Source organism: Lagopus muta, chromosome 4 (assembly GCF_023343835.1).
Source record: "Lagopus muta isolate bLagMut1 chromosome 4, bLagMut1 primary, whole genome shotgun sequence".
Classification (NCBI taxonomy): domain Eukaryota; kingdom Metazoa; phylum Chordata; class Aves; order Galliformes; family Phasianidae; genus Lagopus; species Lagopus muta.
In genome coordinates, this window is record NC_064436.1 from 67580820 (window position 1) to 67601912 (window position 21093).

Sequence of the window (21093 nt, forward strand, 5' to 3'; positions counted from 1 at the left end):
CTTGTTTGTAAGATACGTTGATGTTGAGCAGATGTAAGAAAACAGACTTGGTTCGTCATCTGAATTACATTAAATAAAACATCTTTTTCTTTCTAGCTCAGAATGCCTTACTGTTTTATCTATCTGTGTTGCTGATCTTGAATGTGCCATACCTTGTCAGGTATTCACACCGATTCTGAAATGCTTACTCTCTCAGAAATTGGAAAAAGCAAATGGAAACCTCAGTTTGTTTTGATAAACTTTCTCAAGACTGATGAATCAAAGACTGTAGCAAGAATAAAAGTTCAGGTTTTTTCCTCTGTTTGTATAGTAAAAGTATTTGGAGTTAGTAAAAACAAAATCAACTTGTACTCAAGCACCAAAGTTAACTTTTCCTCAGTCACAAGAAAACCAAAAACATAACAACAGAACTTAAGAGTAATAATAAAATTGTCAATGCCAAATAGATCCAGGTTCTGTCCTGAATGACCCCTCTATTTATAGATTAGGTGTACTTTCTTTAAAAAAAAAAAAAAAACAAAACAAAAAAAAAAAACCATCTTTCCTTTGAGTAAATGCAATTGCATTTGGTTAAAGGCAAGTAAAACTCATTTTAAGAGAATGCTCTGTCCTCTTGACTTTTTTTTTCCTGTCAAACATGTATTTATATAACACAAATATTCTTTAATTCACCTACTTGTATGATATCCAATGGCATGTTCTCAGTAAATACAAACTCTTAATTCAGCATAACTATTATGCTGGATGTATTTTACTGAGCATAATATAATTATTAATACTGGTGACTTCATTTTTCTGTACATTCCCCACCTTTTATAAAGACTGCATTAAACTTGTTCTATTGGTTTGTTTACAGTTACAGTTGTAACTCTTTGAAAAGAATCCATATAGATATGAGTTACCTTGTTTAAAACCTACACAAGACTAAAGATATCTGTGTAAATGTATGAAATAGATTCATCATCATGGCAACTATGGAATTAAATACCAGAGAACTTACATGCATCCATTTCTTTCAGAATTCATTCTATTTCTGTAGCCTATTCTTTTCCACTCCCCTCTTTAAAAATAAAAAAAATAGTAGAGCATTATGTGTACAGAAATCTGCTTCCATTTAGAGTAATCCTTACATGACTGTTTGTAAAGATTCACTCTATGGTGAATAAAGGATATGATTCACCTAACTAATAGGAATTTACTGTCAAAATAAATAACTTAATTCAAAACATAGATTCTTTCAAATTCTTCTGCACCAGAAAGTCCACTGTTAACACATGAGGCAGATGGGAATCTCTAGAAGGAAGACTAACAAGCAGAAGGCTGGGGGAGGAGATTTAAAACAAGAAATTGAAAATCTTTCATTTTTCTTGCAAGGAAATAGGTTCCAATAGAAAAACTAGATGATTAAAACTTTGTTTTAGGAAGTGATGGAGACTATATTGAGTACTTCACGTCACTGTGATTTCCGACGGAAATGCAAAATACAGTTACATATAACTATTAGATTTCTGTTATACTGATCACCTATACTGCTCCTCTTCTTTATTTCACCTTTAGTGCTATGCACTTGTAATATTCCAACACAATCAGTTCCCTGTCATATCAAATTATTTTTTCTACAAGAAATAGATGAAAATGAACCATTAATATCCTTAATTTACATGTGATGAATAGACTACAGACAGATTAAGAACTGGATTAATTTCATCCATCCCAACTCATGTAAATTATACACATTCACCCTGACCTTGGCTGCCTGCAAACACAGGAGGGGTGAAGGGTTTTTTTAGAAGATACCGGCCAAACATGATCAAATGGGACAAAATCTCTTCTGGAAATAATTCTGCTGAAGGTAGGGGAATCCTGAATGAGACTACATTTGATCCTTGCACTTTGGATGGTTAGAGTTTGGAGATGAACTACGCTCTGATTTTCCTAAGACTGTGCAGCATGACTAAGGAAGAATCACCAAGGTGTTAGTTTCATGAGTGCCTTAACCTCATGAAATTGTTCTGGTATGTCTCTGATGTTTTCTGTAATAGAGGCAACTGACATTTCTGATGAAACCGATCATCAACTCAAGTACCAAAGATGGCATTTCCAAGCTTTAACTTGATGTCTGATATTGATATTAAAAAATATTTCAAGTACTTTTAAAAGTATATTTTATAAGGAAAAAAAAAAAAAAAAAAAAAAAAAAGGTGCTACTGGCTTAAGAAGGTCCTAACAGCTAACTGATTTTCTCATGGTACAGAAAAAAAACCAAAACAAAACAAAACAAAAAAGAATAAAAAAAGAAAGAAAACCAAACCAAAACACCCAACATCTTGTAGAAGGATTTGCAGTATGAAATTTAGATGAATCTTTCAAGAGGATCTTCTGATCTTCTGTGTTGGTCATTAGTCATGGAATGTCATCTACTATTATGTAATCATAACATAAAATAAGAGCTATGGAAATAATAATTTCACAGAGTTTTTTTTTTTTTTTTTTTTTTAAGTGAAGAAGAGGTAGATTAGACTCAAGAGAAGACAGGACTTCATCTGCTCTTGGACTATTGCAATATCTCCTCAGATACTTACTATATGACACACAAACTAAACCTAAAAATTAAGTGATACTCCCCAAACAGTAAAGGCAAACTCAAAGAAGTAGCATTGAAAATATTATATGATCTTTTCTTCCTTCTTTTTTTGCTGGAGGAAAAAGCCCCCAGCACACACAGCCTACACAGTATCTGTAAAAACACATACTTTCTTGGGGCTGTAGAAGGCAGGGAGCTTTACCTTTCCCCTTACACAACCATTTTCTAATACTACTCTGGAATTTTTATTTATTGTTTTTCCCTCTTCAAGCTCAATCTCCTATCTGCTTCCCCCCCCCCCCCCCCCCCCCAATTTCTTAAATTTGGGCTTATATAACAGTCTTTCCTTCTGTATTTTATTTTGCACTCTCCTTTTGTGGCTTCACAAGCTCATCTGCCTCTGGAATTGCCCTGAGTCAGCATGTCCCACCATAATTAAATGTTTTTCTACCACATCTACCAACTCTGCCTATGTCTTGAGAATATCTCTCAATTCCCCCTCTGTTAGACTCTCCTGTCTTCTGCAGAGACTAAAACAACTTTATTATTATAAGCAAATTCACCACTATTTGTGAGACTTACCGGAACAACCACTGTTCTAACAGATGTACTATCTATCTATATATATTTACAAGGTTAATAGGATTTTCTTTATCAAAATATATTTATGGAGAAAGAGACAGCCCCAATCTTCTTGGTAAGGAGATTTTAAAAAATAGATACTTAAAAATTAAAGAAAAAAGTAGGACTCACAGCCTTTTAATAGTTGAAAATACTCTTTCAAGACAATTTCAGACCTTCGTGTGACTTTCCAAATTGCTTTAGAGCTCAGCTCTTTGCTTGCTTCAATTGTAGCAGTGATAAATACAAGCTCCTTAGATGCCTCTTCATCCCTACTTTCCTATTCAACAGAGAACAGCACCTCCACATTATTTAAATTCCTGTGTGTATAGAACGGTACGTATTCACCATCAAGCCCTCTTCAGCTATTTCAAACAACAAAGGTATCAGTGGGTATCAGTGCATGCGTGGATAGCCTAGCAGTGCTCAGTACTTACACAGAAAGCCTTCAAGAGCAATCAAGGGTCTTGCAGCAAACAGTGGTGATGTCACAAGACTGTAGCTGGCCTGCTTCTCTTCATGCTACTAGCAGGCTAAAAACTTAGCACAAACACACAGCTCACTGAGACAAAGTTATTAAGGGTACTGATATCAAATGACATAAAATCAACTTGATGTCAGTGAAAGTTGGCAAGCATTAGTCACGAAGCATTGCAAGTGCTAGAAAACAAGAAAAACTGTGGTCTTAAAAATGCATGTCTTGCATGACTTGGGACATGCCGTTAGGTTTCTCAGACAAAGATGGTGCTGCTCAAGTTGACTGTTATTACAGAAGTAGTCCCAGCAGTTAGAATAAGAAATTATTTCCTGGGACACAGCAGGAAGTCTTCCTTCCTGTAGCATAACTCATTTAAATTTAGAGTTAGACTGATAAAATACTCATTATGCATTACCTAGTTAGAATTTGTGCTCTTCAGAGTAGAATTCTTCCTATAGTACGTAGTACTAAAGTTTCTTTAGTAAGTCTACTGTAATGTGCCTCCAAAATACTTCTGGAATTTTCACTGAGAATCCCTATATTCACCACATTCTAATTTGTAAGATTACTTTTCTCTATCTGCATGTCTGCCTAATATTCATATCAATCAATACGTCCACATTTTTAAATGCTGTTGCACTTTTTGAATTTGTTACTATTTTTAAAGAGTGGCAATAACTAAAAGTAAACTAACAAAAACAGTGAAAATGCTTTCTATGCTTTGGAAAAGGATGCACACAACTCATTTCAAGAAAAAGCACATCTTAGGAGGCACATGGATGTGTTCTTCTGTTGCTGTTTTAAACCTAAGAAGAGAAGAGAGAGGGAAAGACACAAAAAAGGGGGAAAGGAGAGGAAGACAATAACAAAAGAGAAAGAGAAAGTTAAGTGAAATAAATTTTATGAAGGTGGCAGAAAATGGAAATAAAATACAGAAATCTCCATGTAATTTCTGAAAACATAATACTCACTTAGTTCTGAGCTACACTAGCTCATCTGAGTTCCTTCATCCCCCCTTCCCCCTTCTTTACTCCCCTCCTTCTAGCTTCCATTTCTATATGCTGGCACAACCCAAATTTATTCAAATCCTATGCTTTTCTTTTTTTGGAATCTGTCCTCAAACTTTAATATTTCAACCCCAGTTTGACTAACTTCTTTCCCAAAGCCTCTTAAGAATTGTCAGCAGATGCAAAGAAGTCATATCAATACCTTTATTAATACAATTGAACGATTTCTGTGCTATTTATTTCCCCAGATTTTTCCTTAATAACCCTGATATGCTTATATAATTTACATTGGTACTTTGAGTTTTATTCAAGAGGTAGCAGCTATCAAGTTGACGAACTTAAGCTAAGCCTGATGGCACTTGGCCAAATCATAAGTTCCACAAAAGCATTATTTGCACTCTTTACTGTGACTATAAGTTTGTCAGAAACAGCTTTACCAGCATGCTTCTAACTATACTGAGAAATAGCTCAAAAATTACTCATAGATCTCCCATGGAGTAGCACATATATGACATATACTAAAACTATGCTTTCTTCTGTGACCATAACCCTCTGTAAAAGGGAAGTTTATGCCCACCTTGCATACAAAGAAATCACAAGGTCCATTGTCTTCTACTAACCTGATTTGAGTGGGCTTTCTTTTTCAAAATAGTTAATGATTATCAAATCATTAATGAGCATTAATGAGTATGTATCATAATGAGTTTGGTAATGAGTGCCAAAACCCAAAGCTGCCATGAATGGGACCTAGATTTCCAATAGGATGGAGCAGCACTTCAATCTAATAAAGTGATGCTGTAGAAGTTGCATGGAAAATGGAATTCTCACTTAAAAACAGAACAACAGCAACAAAACCAGGATCTGGATATGCAGAGAACAATATTTAAAATAAAACAGAATCAAGTTTCTCTTCAAACAGCAAGGTCACAGTTTTCTGGAAAACTCAAGCAAGCACAGAACCAAACATTTTCAGTCTCCCAGAGATACCTGGAATACCTGCAGCATGAGAAAGATGTGAAAAAGTGATTTGGGAGCTTGAAAAGATGATTCTGCCACCAGAATTTACCACAAAGTGAGAATTTAGATTGCAGTGTTGCCCACGGAAAAGGCTATATTGGGAAATTTCCAATCAATTGGAGTTATCCTCTTTTCAGCAGGTTCAGCTACATCATGAATCAAAGGGGAGACAGATCTAGAAGTCATCATTCCTTCAGATCATACGCCAGTATCAAAATTAAGTTATTTTCAAAGCAGTTGCCAGCAACCCCAGTCTGGGTACTAAGAAAAGGCTGCACACCGGAAGCTTCCTCATCTTTTTGTTTTGCCACTGTGCAATCTATTTCTGCTTTCAACTAAGAACACTTGTCCATTACCTAACACAGACTTCACTCACAACATGACACACTGATCAGTGGTTATGATGAAAGGCATATTTAAGTTTAATAGTAGGACATGTTATGCTTTGGGTAACAGTGACATATAACCGAGAGCCAAAACTCACCCTTAGTATTCAGAATTCACGTCAAATTTCTTTTTACTATTTTTACTCATTTTTTTCTTCAGCTGCATCATGTCTATTTTGCACAACCAGTTCTTTCTTTCTAAACTTTGTCAGGGTAGAAGAGAAAACAACTTAACCTTCTGAGGTCATTCAGTTTGTATTTTATAACAACTGAATTTTTTTCTTGTTCAACATAATCACATTAAAAGTGTGACACTGGTTTGGAATCAGAAAAACAGAACTATGTGATTACTGAAAACCAAAGTGTGGTGTGTTGTTGTTGTTTGGTTTTTAAAAATTTATTGTATTTAATAAAAATTCTTCAAGTGTAAGCAGGTAGTTGGCAAGAATTGAAATTGAAATGTAATTGAAGCCCCGTAAAAGGGAAGAGAGAACGGATAGCTTCCATTTAAGTAGTAAACTCACCCAAAACATAAAAAAAAAAAACAGATATTACAGGTCAAATGCAAAGACATCATGTCAAAAATAGCGTTAAAAGTGAAAATGGAGTATTACAATCTTACACTGGCTTATTCTAGAAGCAAACTATACCAGCTTGACAATTTCATCTTTTCTGTTGGGAAAAAAAGAAAAATGTAACAGAGCCCAACAAAAAGCTAACAGTCTATTTCCATGAAGCACAAAGGAAAGAAAGATGGATGATTAACAAACTTGAAATCCAGATCAGTGGAGGGCATTTTTATACAGCAAGTGTAAAAGTTTACAAGTTATTCTTCAGTCAATTCTTTCTCCTACTGTGTACAATTTTTCAGCACCGTATCTCTTTTCACTTTCTTCCTTCTACATAATAAGTCAAATATTTTCTGGCATTTTTCAGAGACAACAGATGCAATATTTTCATTGCTTCCTGATAATGCTGAAACATACTCTAAGCAGCAAATACTCAGCTCCACTGCCAACCACTTTGTTTTCCTATTGGGTTTTTATGTACATATATTTATGCTTATTTATATATAAACTATCAATTTCCTCACATGCACACAAAACATATAGATACATCTGTGAATAAAAATCTACTCATCTTCTGAAACTTAACTCAATTTTTAACTGCTTATTTGTTGTGATTATAAAAAAGAGACTCTAAGAAAATGAAAATATATTTTTAATTGAAGTATTATTACAGGATCTTAGTTTTTAGCACAGAGTTAGCAGTCTATGGAAACCTTTCCATACAATCCCTCAATCAGCTCAATCTAGGCTGCAGGTTCTCAGATTGCCTGCCCACACTGCAGCTTCCTCTGAAGTGGAAAACAAAGTCACAGCTGTTTAAGGTGACGCTTTTCAGATGCAGCTCTGATCCTGCTCTCACTGTAACTAAGATAGGTGAACTGTGAAATCCAACCTGAGTCCATTTGACCTGTAAAATCTGTTATCTTTGCTAACAACTGATGAACTTACAGCCCTCCCCCAAACTGTAGCTATTGATCTTTTAAAACTACCAAATATTTGAGTTGCACGGATGTAGCATAGCCTCTAACAATTCAAAAAGTGCTGGATTACCATTGTGACTGGGAAAGTATAGTAACTTTTCCATAGATAAAGAACGCTATAATTTCATAGCAAAGTTTGTTTAGGTGATACATATGCAGCATGATGTCAAAACATGATGCTAAGTTTTGTAGAAGTCGTTAAGAAAGAGTTTTTAGTAATCAAAATAAAGATTCTGCAGCATATTTATTCTGACGCATTAAACTTGTAAGATATTGGAAATAAACAGGAAAAAAAAAAGTCAAAAGATGTAAAATGAGGAAGGGGGGATAATTTCTGCAATAAGCATCAAAATATGAAAATGCTACGAGGATCACAACAAATCCTAGCCAATAGGATGACTACAAATTTGCCCTCTGTATCTTCTCATTTTAATATCAAAATACCTTTGTAAGTTATTTTTAAGGAAGTTCTGCTTAATGCAGTTTTCTTCTTTTCAGTTGCAATGTAGCAGAAGAAAGGGCAGGAGTTGATAAGAGGAAAAAAAAAATATCACACCCAAGGGGTATTTACTTAAAGAAAGCATAAAAAGAATAAGGAATGTACAGACATTACACAAAGAACCTTTAGTTATTTATCAATTTAACCTACTAAAAAATATGAATAAACCTTTCTCCTAGGATCAGCAATATATCCAGCTTTCTTGGCAGGAGCAGAAGAGGCTAGGAGTTGTTTGTTGTTTTTTTTTGTTTGTTTGTTTGTTTGTTTCTTTTTCTTTCACAAGAAAAAGCAAGAAAGTAATTCAGTAATTCAGAGAAGTGACACTTTGAATGTTACCCTGTGACTGAGATGACAATTTAGAGAGTTTACTGCTTATTTGGTTTATTTATTTCAATAGGGGTATGGATTTTATATGGCTCAACCATGAGTTATGAGTAGAAATGGAAATCCAGTCTGAGTTGAAATCTTCCTGGAAACATCAAGTTCCAATCGACAGGAAAATTAGACATGGTAAAATGACTTGGGATATTACTGTTGTCTTCTGTGACTTTGAGTAAAGTCACAGACAGTACTTAGCTTCCCTATCTTCAAAATTCACTAGCAATAGTTCTTATCCTTTGGCATGTATTTTGACACCTCTAGATAAAAGGCATAAAGGCAGATAAGTAAAATTAAATTCTTTATTTGTGATTAATGTAATTATCCTCATCCATAACTTTCTATGACTTTTTTTTTTTTATTATTTCAGCACTCAGGTATAGAGAGAGTTTCAAAAAAAAAAAAAATCTAACTTTATATTATGCTAAGTGATATTATTTTAGAAAAAGAAAGAAGGAAAGATTATTATACTTGACAGTTCTAAGGGATAATTCATCCCATTGCAACTAGGTACCTTAAATAGTCTATGATTTCTTTCCCCCCCTCTGTATTTCACTCCATTCACTAGATCATCTCTAAGCGCCTAAGTTCTACACAGATGCAGTTAGCTGAGAACAACACTAACCACATAGAAAGTCAAGATTTGAGGTATTACCTTAAACCTTTTGGTTATAAGCTATGAACATTCTTGATTTTTCAAATTAAGTAATATGAAAGTCTGGGGAGTTGGATTTTATTGATGTAATTTTTAATTGCAAAGATATAAAAACAAGAGATATTATGATGCATGGTCTTGATCTGCTTGATCTACTTGCAAATATAAACACATAAACTCCTTTATAAAGAAATAATACTTTCCAATTCACCTACAAATAAGCTGAATTTTCCTTGCTCAGATCTCCCTGAAAAACTGATATATCCCCATGTACAGTCCAGCAACTCAAAATAACTTTCTAATATTGCTAATCCAGATATAGCCAGTATTTGTTCTGCAGCAATAGTTTACACTGTTTTCTTCACAAAATTGTTTTAAACTGCTATAGACATCTCTATATTTAAAAAAAAAAGATTTAAAATTAATTCAAAACTTATATTCTGATCTCATCACCTATCATACACCCAAAGGCATGAATCCTGCTAAAAGGGTAAAGAAAACAATACTGATTATTTATAATTAAAATGGTTAAATAGAAGGTATTTGGGTCTGAAAAAAGCCAAATGCTTTGTTTTGTTCAGTCTGGAAAAAAAAGAAGGCTGCGGGGTGACCTCATTGCAGGACCTAAAGGGAGCCTCCAAACAGGAGGGGAATCAACTCCGTGAAAGGGTAGATAACATCAGGATGAGGGGAAATGGTTTTAAGTTGAAGGAGGGAAGATTTAGGTTGGATGTCAGGGGGAAGTTCTTTACAGAAAGAGCAGTGAGGTGCTGGAACAGCTGCCCAGAGAGGCTGTGGATGCCCCATCCATCCCTGGAGGTGTTCAAGACCAGGTTGAATGGGGCCCTGGGCAGCCTGGTCTACTATTAAATGTGAAGGTTGGTGGCCCTGCATGTGGCAGGGGGGTTGGAGATTCATGATCCTTGAGGTCCCTTCCAACCCTGGCCATTCTTTGATTCCATGAGCCTACTGAAGCTTTCACTGAGGTACAGGCAAGTTGTTGATGCAGTCACCACGGAGGTGGCAACTCAAGGGATAAGCATCCCAGGGCTCAGCAAGCAACGCATAAAGGTTCTCATCCGCTCCTCATCCATCTCACTGTTCCCCAAGATTGCACTTTTGATGAGCATTAAGTAATCACTGCTGGAGTTTATAACCAGAGCCTGCACTACAAAGATTCTGTGATGAACCTGACCTCTGTTTCCCTATGCTGCCTGTCTTCGCAAAGCAGCCAGAAAAGCTCTGCAAGCACTATTCTGCTTCTTGTGGTTATTCACTCTTGCTGGTTTGGCTGTTATAACCACATCTCAGAGCTTCAGGACTCAGTCTTTCATTGAGTGAATCTACACACTGGCAATCTATATATCATAAGGGCACACACACTGCAGAGAGCTAAAGGATGAAGTCACACACTAGAGGCATTAGATGTCATATACCAACACCACAGGTATCATTTTATGCCTGTGTAATGCAGTGGCATGCAATATCATTATATGTATACACAATATTTTAGCATTAAATCATTTGTGAACTAGTAAGTGCTGAGTACAGTGCAATAAGTATATTCCTTTATCTTCTGGTTATTCTCCTGCTGATCCTGCCCAGGCCCCAGTTCTGGTACTTTGCTTAAACAGATGCAATGCTGACACACATTAGGGCTCTTCCTTAGCCTGTCTGCACTTAATATGTAGGTAGACATAACTGCTGCTGGCGCTAATGGCAGTATTACCCAAACAGAATGAATTTATAAACACTTGGATGCCTTTCTGCCGATGGTGATGATGACATAAAATGAGAGAGGCTGGACAGTCACTTGAAAAGGAAAAAGAGGACGTAGCTATGTTGCACCAAAATATTTAAATAAGGACAGTTCTCAAAAGAAAACACAGCAGTTCCCTACAGCTGAATCATGTTGACTAATGTAATTATCAGTTATTTGCACAACTCTGTTTTATGGTGAAGGTTTTGACATTGCTTGCCCTGGCAATTATTATCTGCCACTTAGTTTAAACATCAAAATAAACTTAATCACAGGACGAGCAAATCCAGCCAGTGCTATTTAAAAATCAGAACTTTGCACTTTAATAGTTTTATTAACATATTTTAATTACCAGACACTCCACATTATCTGTCTTCAGTCAATTATCTCCATATGTTTCAATACTACTATAATTTCCACTTTTGCATTCCTAATATACTGCCCAAAAACCTAAACACATAAAAGGCAATGTATCAACACAAATTAAAATATTTTAGAAATGAAAATGTTAAGCTTATTAAAATACTTTTAATCACATTTTTAACATAAACCTGCCTTAGATATTTCAATGACTCCTTGCAGTCTACATTTTCTTAATTCTTTTACATAGTTATAACAGAGGATTTGTGAGATTCCATTGTAGGAATTGTCATATCTACCTATTGCTTCTAGTTTTTCCTCCATCACAAAAGATTTGCAGCCTTCTACATTGCTTAAAGTCATGGATGATTTTATCACCCAGCGAAGCAAATAGCCAGAATTTGGCTGGACAGCAGAAAGTCATTTTTCAAGTTCTGCAGCTGCCTTCCACAGAAAGATGATCAGGCCTGGAGACTTCATTTTAATTAGTTTCTCTTCTCCCTTGGGCTGATCTTCCCTTGATTCAAAAGGGGTCAAAACCTGACCTCATTCATGGCAGCAGAGATGGTTTGGAAATTTTAATAGTCAGTTACCTGAAGGTTGGATTAACTGCCTCAAAAGTCAATGAGATATTTGTACCGAGCCAAGGGAAAAAACAAACAAACAAAAAACAACAAAAAACAAACAAAAAACAACAACAACAAAAAAAACCACAAAACAAAACAGAAAAAAAACCCAAAAAACAAAAATACAGTCACTTTAATTTTAAACTATTCTTACTCCATGAGACAAGTCTTCTCTTATCCAAGATATTATAAATACACAAGATGCTTCAAGATGCTTCTAAAGAGGTCTGGAGGTCTGCGTTGGTGAAATACAGGAACAACAGTTTACTTAATAGGCATTAAAGGCCAGGCTGGATGTTGCTCTGGGCAGCCTGATCTGGTGGTTGGTGACCCTGCACATAGCAAGGGGGGTCAAAACTAGATGACCATTGTGGTTCTTTCCAACCCAGGCTGTTCTATGATTCTGTGATTAATACTGTACATTTCGCCCACCAAATCATCTCCTTAAGTTCATTTCAATTATCTGATTATGATCCTTAATGCACATATTACACTTTATGATTAATAACGCATATAACTTCCCAGTAAGCCTCATATAATAATGGCAAATAGTGACTAGAGAATGGATTCTTGATAGGTGCAAGCAATGATCCTATACCATAATAACTTCTAGGCCAAAAGAAAATAAAATCACGTGTAAATCAGCCCATGTTAACCAACTGAAACATCTCAAACTATTCACAGTTCCCCAGCATCCAGCAAGGTTTCAATTGCAATTTTCAAATAGAATTGAAATTGAATCAAAATAAGTAGCTTAAAGCCATAAACATAAAGTTTATCTAATTAAACTTACATAAATAAACTTATTTTTTTCTGAGAATTATACAGCCTAAAATTTATGACTAGTTATTAGCTCTGGAACTCAGTTATGTTTCCTTTGTAAAGCCTGCAAGTAACTTTCGCCCCATTGCTGCTAGCCAAGAAGCCATCGCTCTACTGGAAACTCACGCTAAGAAAGAATGATACAGAAAACAGCACTGATTTCTCAGCCATGCAGGCTGCAGAGAGATCAGCAAGCCTGGAACTTGCTGCACTGGAAAAGACAACTTTTTGTTACCTAGCTTGAAACTACAGGGAGGAAAACAACCACAGAAAACAACCTGAATATCTATGCTCAACAGACATTCAATGTATCTATATTTTTGTCTATTCTTTTGTCTCCTTTGAAAGAGAAACACAGATTTAGGAAGAGAAGGAAATATCCGGAGAAGAACATGAAGAATATTAGGCATTAATAAGGCAATGCCTATCTTACAAACAAAAGTATTTTAAATCTGAAAACAATTAAAGAATATGGTTGGAAGAAAACTGTTAACTAGAGAAGAGAATTGAACACTGCCATTCTTAGTATCAAAGAAACTTCCAACAGCTTCCCATGGTCTGGGAACCACCTGATGCAATCTTATGTCTTGCCATGTAAGTATGCCTTACAGGCAAAGAATATCCATTTCACAGATCTGAGAAGAAAAACTAAAAGGAACTTGAACCCGGAGATTGTAAATCACAACAATCAAAAAGAAACATCAAGATCTCCCAAAAAGATTGTTTTTGCACCTCTCTTCAGCATGCAGCTGTTTTTCATACCAGCCATACCTGAAGACAATAGCTTACTCTATCTGCCCATCACACACTTACCTTCTGTTAGTAGCTTAGGCACAGGTGACTGAGAGCAGAGAAGATACTCATTTTCCAGTTTTTCTCAGTAGCTGCATAAATGATGATGAAGCTGTTTTCTAAACCATACTCTTCCATTTTTTTCAGCATAAGAAATTCCCATTCAAGATTATTTCTCTTGTTTTTCTTAATGTAAACTTCTAAATTAGGTCCTCCTGCAGTTAGTTCTATTTTAAATTCTTTCTAACACGCAATAGGATTTATCTACATGAGAACACTGTTTCAATTTAACTGCCCACAGTTTGATTTAGTTGAACGCGACCTTGCTTTATTTCCATTTATCTTGTTACAGTTTAAGTTAATGGGGAATTGACTGAAAATCTGGCTCAGCTGCGTCGAAGCAAACAGCTGTAGCAATTTAAGATGTTCTGCAGCTGCTCATTCTGTCCCTCCGCCAAATATTACACCGCTAGAAATTCTGCAAAGAGCATTCAAGCTTTGGCCAACATTGCTGACAATTGTGTATATTGATACAAACCCATTTTCACATTTTTTCTCTGTTGTATCTACAAGAAAAATGTTTGTCCTCAACTAGGGACACAACAGAGCATAGACATTGCTAAATTTGCTTACCTCTTGCTGTACAGCACTAATGCACCACATAAGGGATATCCTTAAAAATTGTCCTTCCACAAACATGAAGAAATTGTTCAATTCCAAAATGTGATACATATTTCATATAATTAATAGGTTCATCTACACACACTGCCTTGTTTTAAGACCTTGCTCTAAGGGAATGTGTATACCTTGTATCTGCCAGGTTCATTTTAGTTAATTCAATACCAGAAGTGATGGATTAAAAACAAGGAGAGATCTCATAAGGAGAGATGCTTTCCAAAAATATCCAAAAATAACAATCAAACTTTCACAAGAGAAACATTTATCATAATAAAACCATTCAGGATTCAAATAAGATTGGTGGATTCTCTTGAAAAAGTAATGCAAAAGGGCATTCCATCTATCAGGAAATATCTTTCTAAACTTTTCAAAATGATCTTTAAAGCACAGGAAAGGAAGAGGGCTATCTACTCAACACATGAAGTCCAAATTCATTTGCAGAAGTGCTGTGAAACTGCATACTTCTCTGATGTCTTGTTAAAAACAGGAACCCAAAACCACACTGGCTGAGGGATACATTTTAGAATTGCCTTCCTGTTGTTCATAAAATGTTCATGTTTGGTGGAGTATATTTATAAAGTGTATCTTCCCCAAGTTTTCACTTTGCTGTCAGATCTCTCAAAACACTACTGACCGCATATTACAGGTGATAGTTTATGCATCCAAAGCATTTTTTTTTTCTCCAAAATTATCCTTTCACCAAAATTTCAGGCTTTGTGATGTCATAACAATTACCAAAACTTCCAAAAACAGATCGGTGTTAGAGCCCAAATGTCACAAGTCCATCTAAAATTACATCAGTTAGTCTTCAGAGAGAACAAGACTGAATATGAGAACTCATATCAATTAAAAATGTTATTTTCTGAACACTCACACTGAAACTGCTTGGACAAAGTCACATAGAAGGTGAAAAAGAAGATCTAAAATGTCTATAGATGTTTATATTTGTTCTAGGAATATGTAGGAATTCAAAATGTACATAGCTATCATGGTTAAACATGCTGTTAACCACTACAGAGCTGGACAATTTGTTTGTTCCTTTTCCATGTATTTCTTTCTTCCCTTAGAGCTAAAAGGGATTTGTTTGTTTGTTACTGTTTTTGTTTCCATATATTACAAAACCACCTTCATGTAATTATAAGCATTTAATTGCTTTGGGATTCCAGCATCATTTCACTCTGTAGTCTTGAAAATATTTGCTGTCTGTAGGCTATTTTTCTTTGGGCATTGTAAAATTATGTATTTCCTTGGGTTTATTTTTTTACCAGATTAGCTGACAAAATTCTATTGTGCAGAAGAAAGTAAAAGTCCTGCTTCTGTTTTGACCTATTTGTTTAAAAAACAGAAGTTATTCAACTTTAATAAATGTGTTTATTACTGTAATTCCTCTATTCAAAGTCATAAAGTTAAACCAGAACCTCAGCATCTCTATAATTTTTATCTTCAAGCACTGAAAGCTTATGTTACATGCAGAAGCTCTTGAAAAAATAAATCTAATTTTTCTTAGAACAAGATATGCAAGACAGCAGCATTTCGACTGTAAGAGGGGAGAAGGTTTATCTTATGCTTCCTCACTCTTGGAATAAATCGTGCTATCCGAAGGACTTCTTCCAGCCTTTCTCTCACTGCATGGTTTATTATCTGGTATACAATAAATCAAGAGATACCTCTGTCCAGTACTTTTCTGCTGATCACACTAGACTCAGAGTCACAGGAGACTTTGTTTCTTGCTTTTCTCCACCATCTTGACAAGAAAGACATTGCCTAAGGTACTAGCCAAACTATCTGAAAGATAGCTCTGCCCTTCTTCACTGGTTAACAGCAGATCAGCGTAACTGTAAAATATTACCTGCTGTATATCTGCATTGAATAAAAGCACAGTACAACAATACCTGAGCCAGTGCAAAATCTGGCACACTTTGCTTGGGGTGGAAAACTGCTGCTCCTTCATCTGAAGGAGCAACCCTTTCGTAAGAGCTCGTTTGCATAATTACAAGTAATATGGATAGGGCTTCTGATGAAAAAACAAACAAACCAAAGAAATAAGTTGCACCAGTGGAGGTTTAGATGGGATATCAGGAGGAATTTATTGACAGAGAGGGTGGTCAAGTGTTGGACCAGGCTGCCCTGGAAAGTGGTTGAGTCTCCATCTCTGGAGGTATTAAGAGACATGTGGATGTGGCACTAAGGAACATGTGGCACTAAGGAACATGATATAGTGCTGGGACTCAGTAGGGCAGGTTTACGGTTCGTTGATGATCCTGAAGGTCTTTTCCAACCTAAATCATGAGATGATTCTCTATATATACACAAAGTCATGAAATCAATTATCGGCACGAATTATGAAAATTGAAATAGCAGAGAAATGTTTCAAAATGGCTCCCACCATTCCTCCCGCAATGTCAAAAAGAAGTACAGAAGTAATAGGAACAGCTGAAATTTACATCACAAAACGGTGAAGAAATCAATTGATTTCTTAGACATATCGATGCCTACAGATACATCCTGTGAATACAGCATTCCAAAACTCCCCTAGCCCCACATACTGTGTTTTCTGGTGCTTTACTCCACTTGTTGCAGACCGAATAGAAGATGGATTGTCAGCATTCACAAAGAGAGAGACTGCCCATGTATTTCTACTGCAGCATGTTAAATGGACTCTCAGGTAAAATGAAAATGGAAACTGTTTATGAACGAACGATACGTACTGCAGTTCACAGCATGCCACTGAGAAAAGTCAGTGCTGTTAATCTTCCTAAAAAACAGAAGAGTGAACTGAAAATTTAACAGGAAAGGTAATTTACAAAGAAAACTGACACAGTTTCATGACTGGCTAGAGGGAGGAAACAATCCAGTTAGTGGATGAAAAGACTGACAAATGTTTCCTAGGAATCTTAAGATGGAGAACACTAAATTAATGTTTAATGCTGTTCAAAGGAATCAATCATTTCCAAACCAGTAAGTGCAACATATAGTATTATGTTTGGTTGTGTTCTTGCCAGACTGATGGATCTCTGCACTCACCAAAAACAACCAAATTCTGCAGGACACACTGCTACCTCCCAACCACTATCCTCTTCTATAAGGAGTATCAGTAACCAATCTGTCCTGGCACGTTCTAAGGAAAGACGAATATGGAGGTAGTGGGTATCTACAGGAGAGGGGTGCCTGAAGAGAGAAGCCAGAATGGAAATGGCATATAGCAAATAGGTTGCAGATGAATGGCTGTAGAATTAATGCTAATTAATGAGCATGAATAGGGATTATGTGTTCAGAAGGATCCTATAGTTAAGAAAGAAAGCAGAGGGATCAAAATTTAGCCTGTATTCTCACCACTGACTCCCTCTGTTCGTTCTACAGGAATTTTGTTGAAATTCATTCAAGTCTGCATTTTGAAAGAATAAAAAAGAGGAAAGAAACAACAAGGAAGGGCAATTATACCCAGATACACTTCTGAAGTTTCCCTGGAATGATGAAAACTTATCTAGGACTACAAAGGTTTTTTTTTGTTTGTTTGTTTTTCCAGAGAAGTAAGAATTTTAATTGCAAAGCAATTAATTATGGTATTTAATAATTAGGTTTTCATCAATACAGACAGAATACTGAGTTAATTTTTTTTTTAGCCTTGATTTTGAGGGAACCAAAAAATTGAAATTCAATTACAATAAGAAATTGAAGGTAAAATAAACACTACAAATAATATTTTGTAATGCTTCAGTGCAGCACTCCAGCCATCTGCAAACCACCTCATAGCCTCCCACTGATTTGACTTTCCTAACGCACTGCAGGTTGACATCTATTGGCATCAGACTTTAAAAATACTTCAATCAAGATCTGTATAATCCTTGTAACTAAAATGTCTTTGTTCTGTTTAATGATCAAACATTTCTGAAAACACAGCTACCACTCCCAGCATTCAGGATGCTCACAGGTGAGTCAAGGCACAATAAAAAGAACAATAATCTAGCAAATCTCTTTGGAGAATGTGTTTATCACCATGCCTGCAGACTCTTACACTACAAATGCATTGGCAACGATTTCTAGCAGATCATATACGAAGACATGAATGTAATTTGAGAAATTTAGAGATGCAAAGAAAAAGCAATCAACAACCTCGATAGGACATTTCAGGGGGGAAAAAAGAAAGATTTTGTAAACATGACTGATTGGAAAGTCCTTCAAAAGAAAAAAGAGGGAATGGAAGAAGCAATGACCTTTCCTACCCATCCTTCAAACAGTCATTTTTAGAAAGTTTTGTATTACCCATAAAATTAGCTAGAAGATAAATCTCACTATGGTGATTTGCTCTTTCCAAAGCCAGTGTTCTGAGCCCTCACTGTATAATTACTTCAAATAGATAAAGCATGAGTCATCTGTTCTAGTCTAACCTTTGCATTTAAATTTGAATTTTATTCTTGCTTATCTTTTTTTCCTAAATTGATATTACTGTCTACTATGTTTATTAAAAACAACTTAAAGCCACGGTGCATATCAAACTCTGCACTGAGGCGCCATTTGTTGTGTTATTTTAATTAACATGTCTCAGAGAGATTGCAATTCCAATCATTTCTATTAAGTATATCATAGTTTTCTTTTCCTTAAATGTCAGATTTTGTTTTTCATTTCAAATTATGTCCCAATACCCTAGAGCCTTTTAGTAAATGCTCTGCACAACCAGGTATGAAACTCAGAGGCACTCTCTTGTTTTTCTAACTTTGCACCAACTACCGTGGTTGATGAAGCAATGTCTTTCAGCAGGTTGGCAAATTTGCTCTCCCTGGATCACTTCCTCCTCTCCCACTCTCAGTGAGACTTATGTTCCACTGATGCAGACTTCATAACTAATTCAGATGGGATAGAAAACACTAAGTGATAACCAAGCACATTCTGAAATCCAGGAAATACATTCTTTGACCAATAATGAGGCCAAGTAGTCTTCCCTTCCTCCTATTCATAAACTCATACTGTACTCAAAAGGAAAATTAAAATGACAATCTCCTACATCTGAACTATATTGGCAGCAGATTTCAGGGTTACATCTTGGTTTTCTCTATATGTTTTTGGCCATTATTTATCACTATTCTTTAAATGCATCCTTGTGTAGTAAACTGGATCTCAAGATACTTGAAAGACTTCAGGATGAACCACTGGGAACAGAGAAGAGGTTCAGTTAACACCTTTCTTAAGTGAACTTAAGTTCACTTACATACCTAACAGTGCCTCAAAAACACTGAAAGAAGAAGAAAAATAATTCACTTTTCTACATTTTAGGGAGTTCTGGTTATTTTTAAAGATTCCCTTTTCAGCCCATCCCTTTCCTTTCCAAGATATCCAAATTATAATAAGATACTTCAGTGAATCCCGTGGGGACCAAAACTGGTAAAAGAGCTGGAGGGCACGTCCTGTGAGGAGGGGTAGAGGGCACTGGGGCTGTCCAATCTAGAGGAGGACAAGAAGAGATCTTACTGTTCCCTGCAGCTCCCTGAGGAGGGGAAGCAGAGCCATGTGCCGAGCACTGCTCCTTCCTGAGAACCGATGGCAGAAGGGAAATGGCACAGAGCTATGCCAGGAGAGGGTTAGGTTAAGCACTGGGAAACATTTCTGTGCCAAGAGTGAGATCAAACACTAGAACAGGATTCCTAGAGTGGTGGCTGATGCCACAAGCCTGTCAGTGTTCAAGACGCATTTGGATAACACCCTCAATAACGTGTTTCGATTTTTGGCTAGCCTGGAAGTGGTGAGGCAGTTGGACTTGATGATTTTTGTGGTTCCTTTCCAACCAATCTATTCTAATTCAGTGATTCAACCTATTCCTTTCCCTAGCCATTACAAAGCTGCATAGTCAGCTGATCAAAATAAATGAATCCACAGCATTTATTCAGCATTTTGAGCAGAATTCCTTTACTTGGTTAAATACTCCTCTCTGTTCTATGACCAGTGGATGAGCTGACTGGAAGAAGCTTTTACAGAGCCGTAAGAGCTCACTGCTCATCACAGCTGTCAGACTGCTCTGCAGGTAGCTGAATCTGGAGCAAGTTTTGCAAATCACTACCAGACAAAGCAGACAAAAGCATGTCAGTCTCAAAAACTCCCACACACCACACAAAGTACCATCAGAATAATTCTTTAATGTCCCCCCTCCCTCCCTTTTCTTTTTTCTTATACATTATAGAACGAGTGGTCCATTTACTATCATCATGACAGTTTCCTAGTCTGAAAGACTACGAGTCTCCAAGCTCCTAGTTTTCAGACAGTGGGATGCACTGACAGGTGAAACTTCACTACTGCTAATTAAATTCATTACTGCTGTCTAGCTGTTGCTTTGAAAATCCAAACAAAACTAATTAACTCTAGATTGATTTTTTTTTCTCAGTATAGAAAAAATAATAGAGAAAAAAAGAGTGTATAGAAGTTTAAACACACAAGGCAATCCTAAGAATTGTGTAACTCATCTGCAAATATATGAAAGTAGATTTTTTTCAGTGCAGACTTTTGTTCAGATCTTGCTTATAAGTAGGGGTCAGTATCTTTGAATGGAACAACTGAAGTGTCACTTATGACAGAAAAATCCTGAAGTCTCTACACAAGGCCAGAGTGCTCTGCCTCTCCAACTGTGAAATGCAACAGTGACTGCAAGAGAAAGCCCACTACTGTGTCTGTATTTGTATCCTGCAGATATGTTTAAAACTAAAGTCCTTTAATTCTACCCATCCTAACTTCTAATTCTTACCTATAAGCATGGCATGCTTTCCATCCTTTCATCCATCCATGCATTTTTGTTATTTTATTTTCTATTCTTCTCTAAATTACCTGTAGTATATTGATGTAGAAAACTGGAGACATACAACTACAAGTAGGATTCTGTACATACTTTCACAATTA

The 21093-nt window shown here is 36.0% G+C and overlaps 1 protein-coding gene across 9 annotated transcripts in view; it reads right to left on the reverse strand.

Moving 5' to 3' along the window:
• CTNNA2 (catenin alpha 2) overlaps positions 1-21093 on the reverse strand; it is a 456804-nt gene that overhangs the window by 210851 nt on the left and 224860 nt on the right. Inside the window, exon 1 of one of the 9 annotated variants that reach the window (XM_048942170.1) lies at positions 13555-13831. The exons of 7 other annotated variants lie outside the window; for them this stretch is intronic. Coding sequence is in view for 1 of the 2 variants with exons in the window: in XM_048942172.1 (XP_048798129.1) it covers positions 4484-4489 (6 nt within the window). In the remaining variant the exon portion in view is untranslated. Of the gene's footprint in view, positions 1-2897; positions 4490-13554; positions 13832-21093 lie in introns of those variants that run through there. One more of the 9 variants, XM_048942172.1, reaches the window with a different exon arrangement.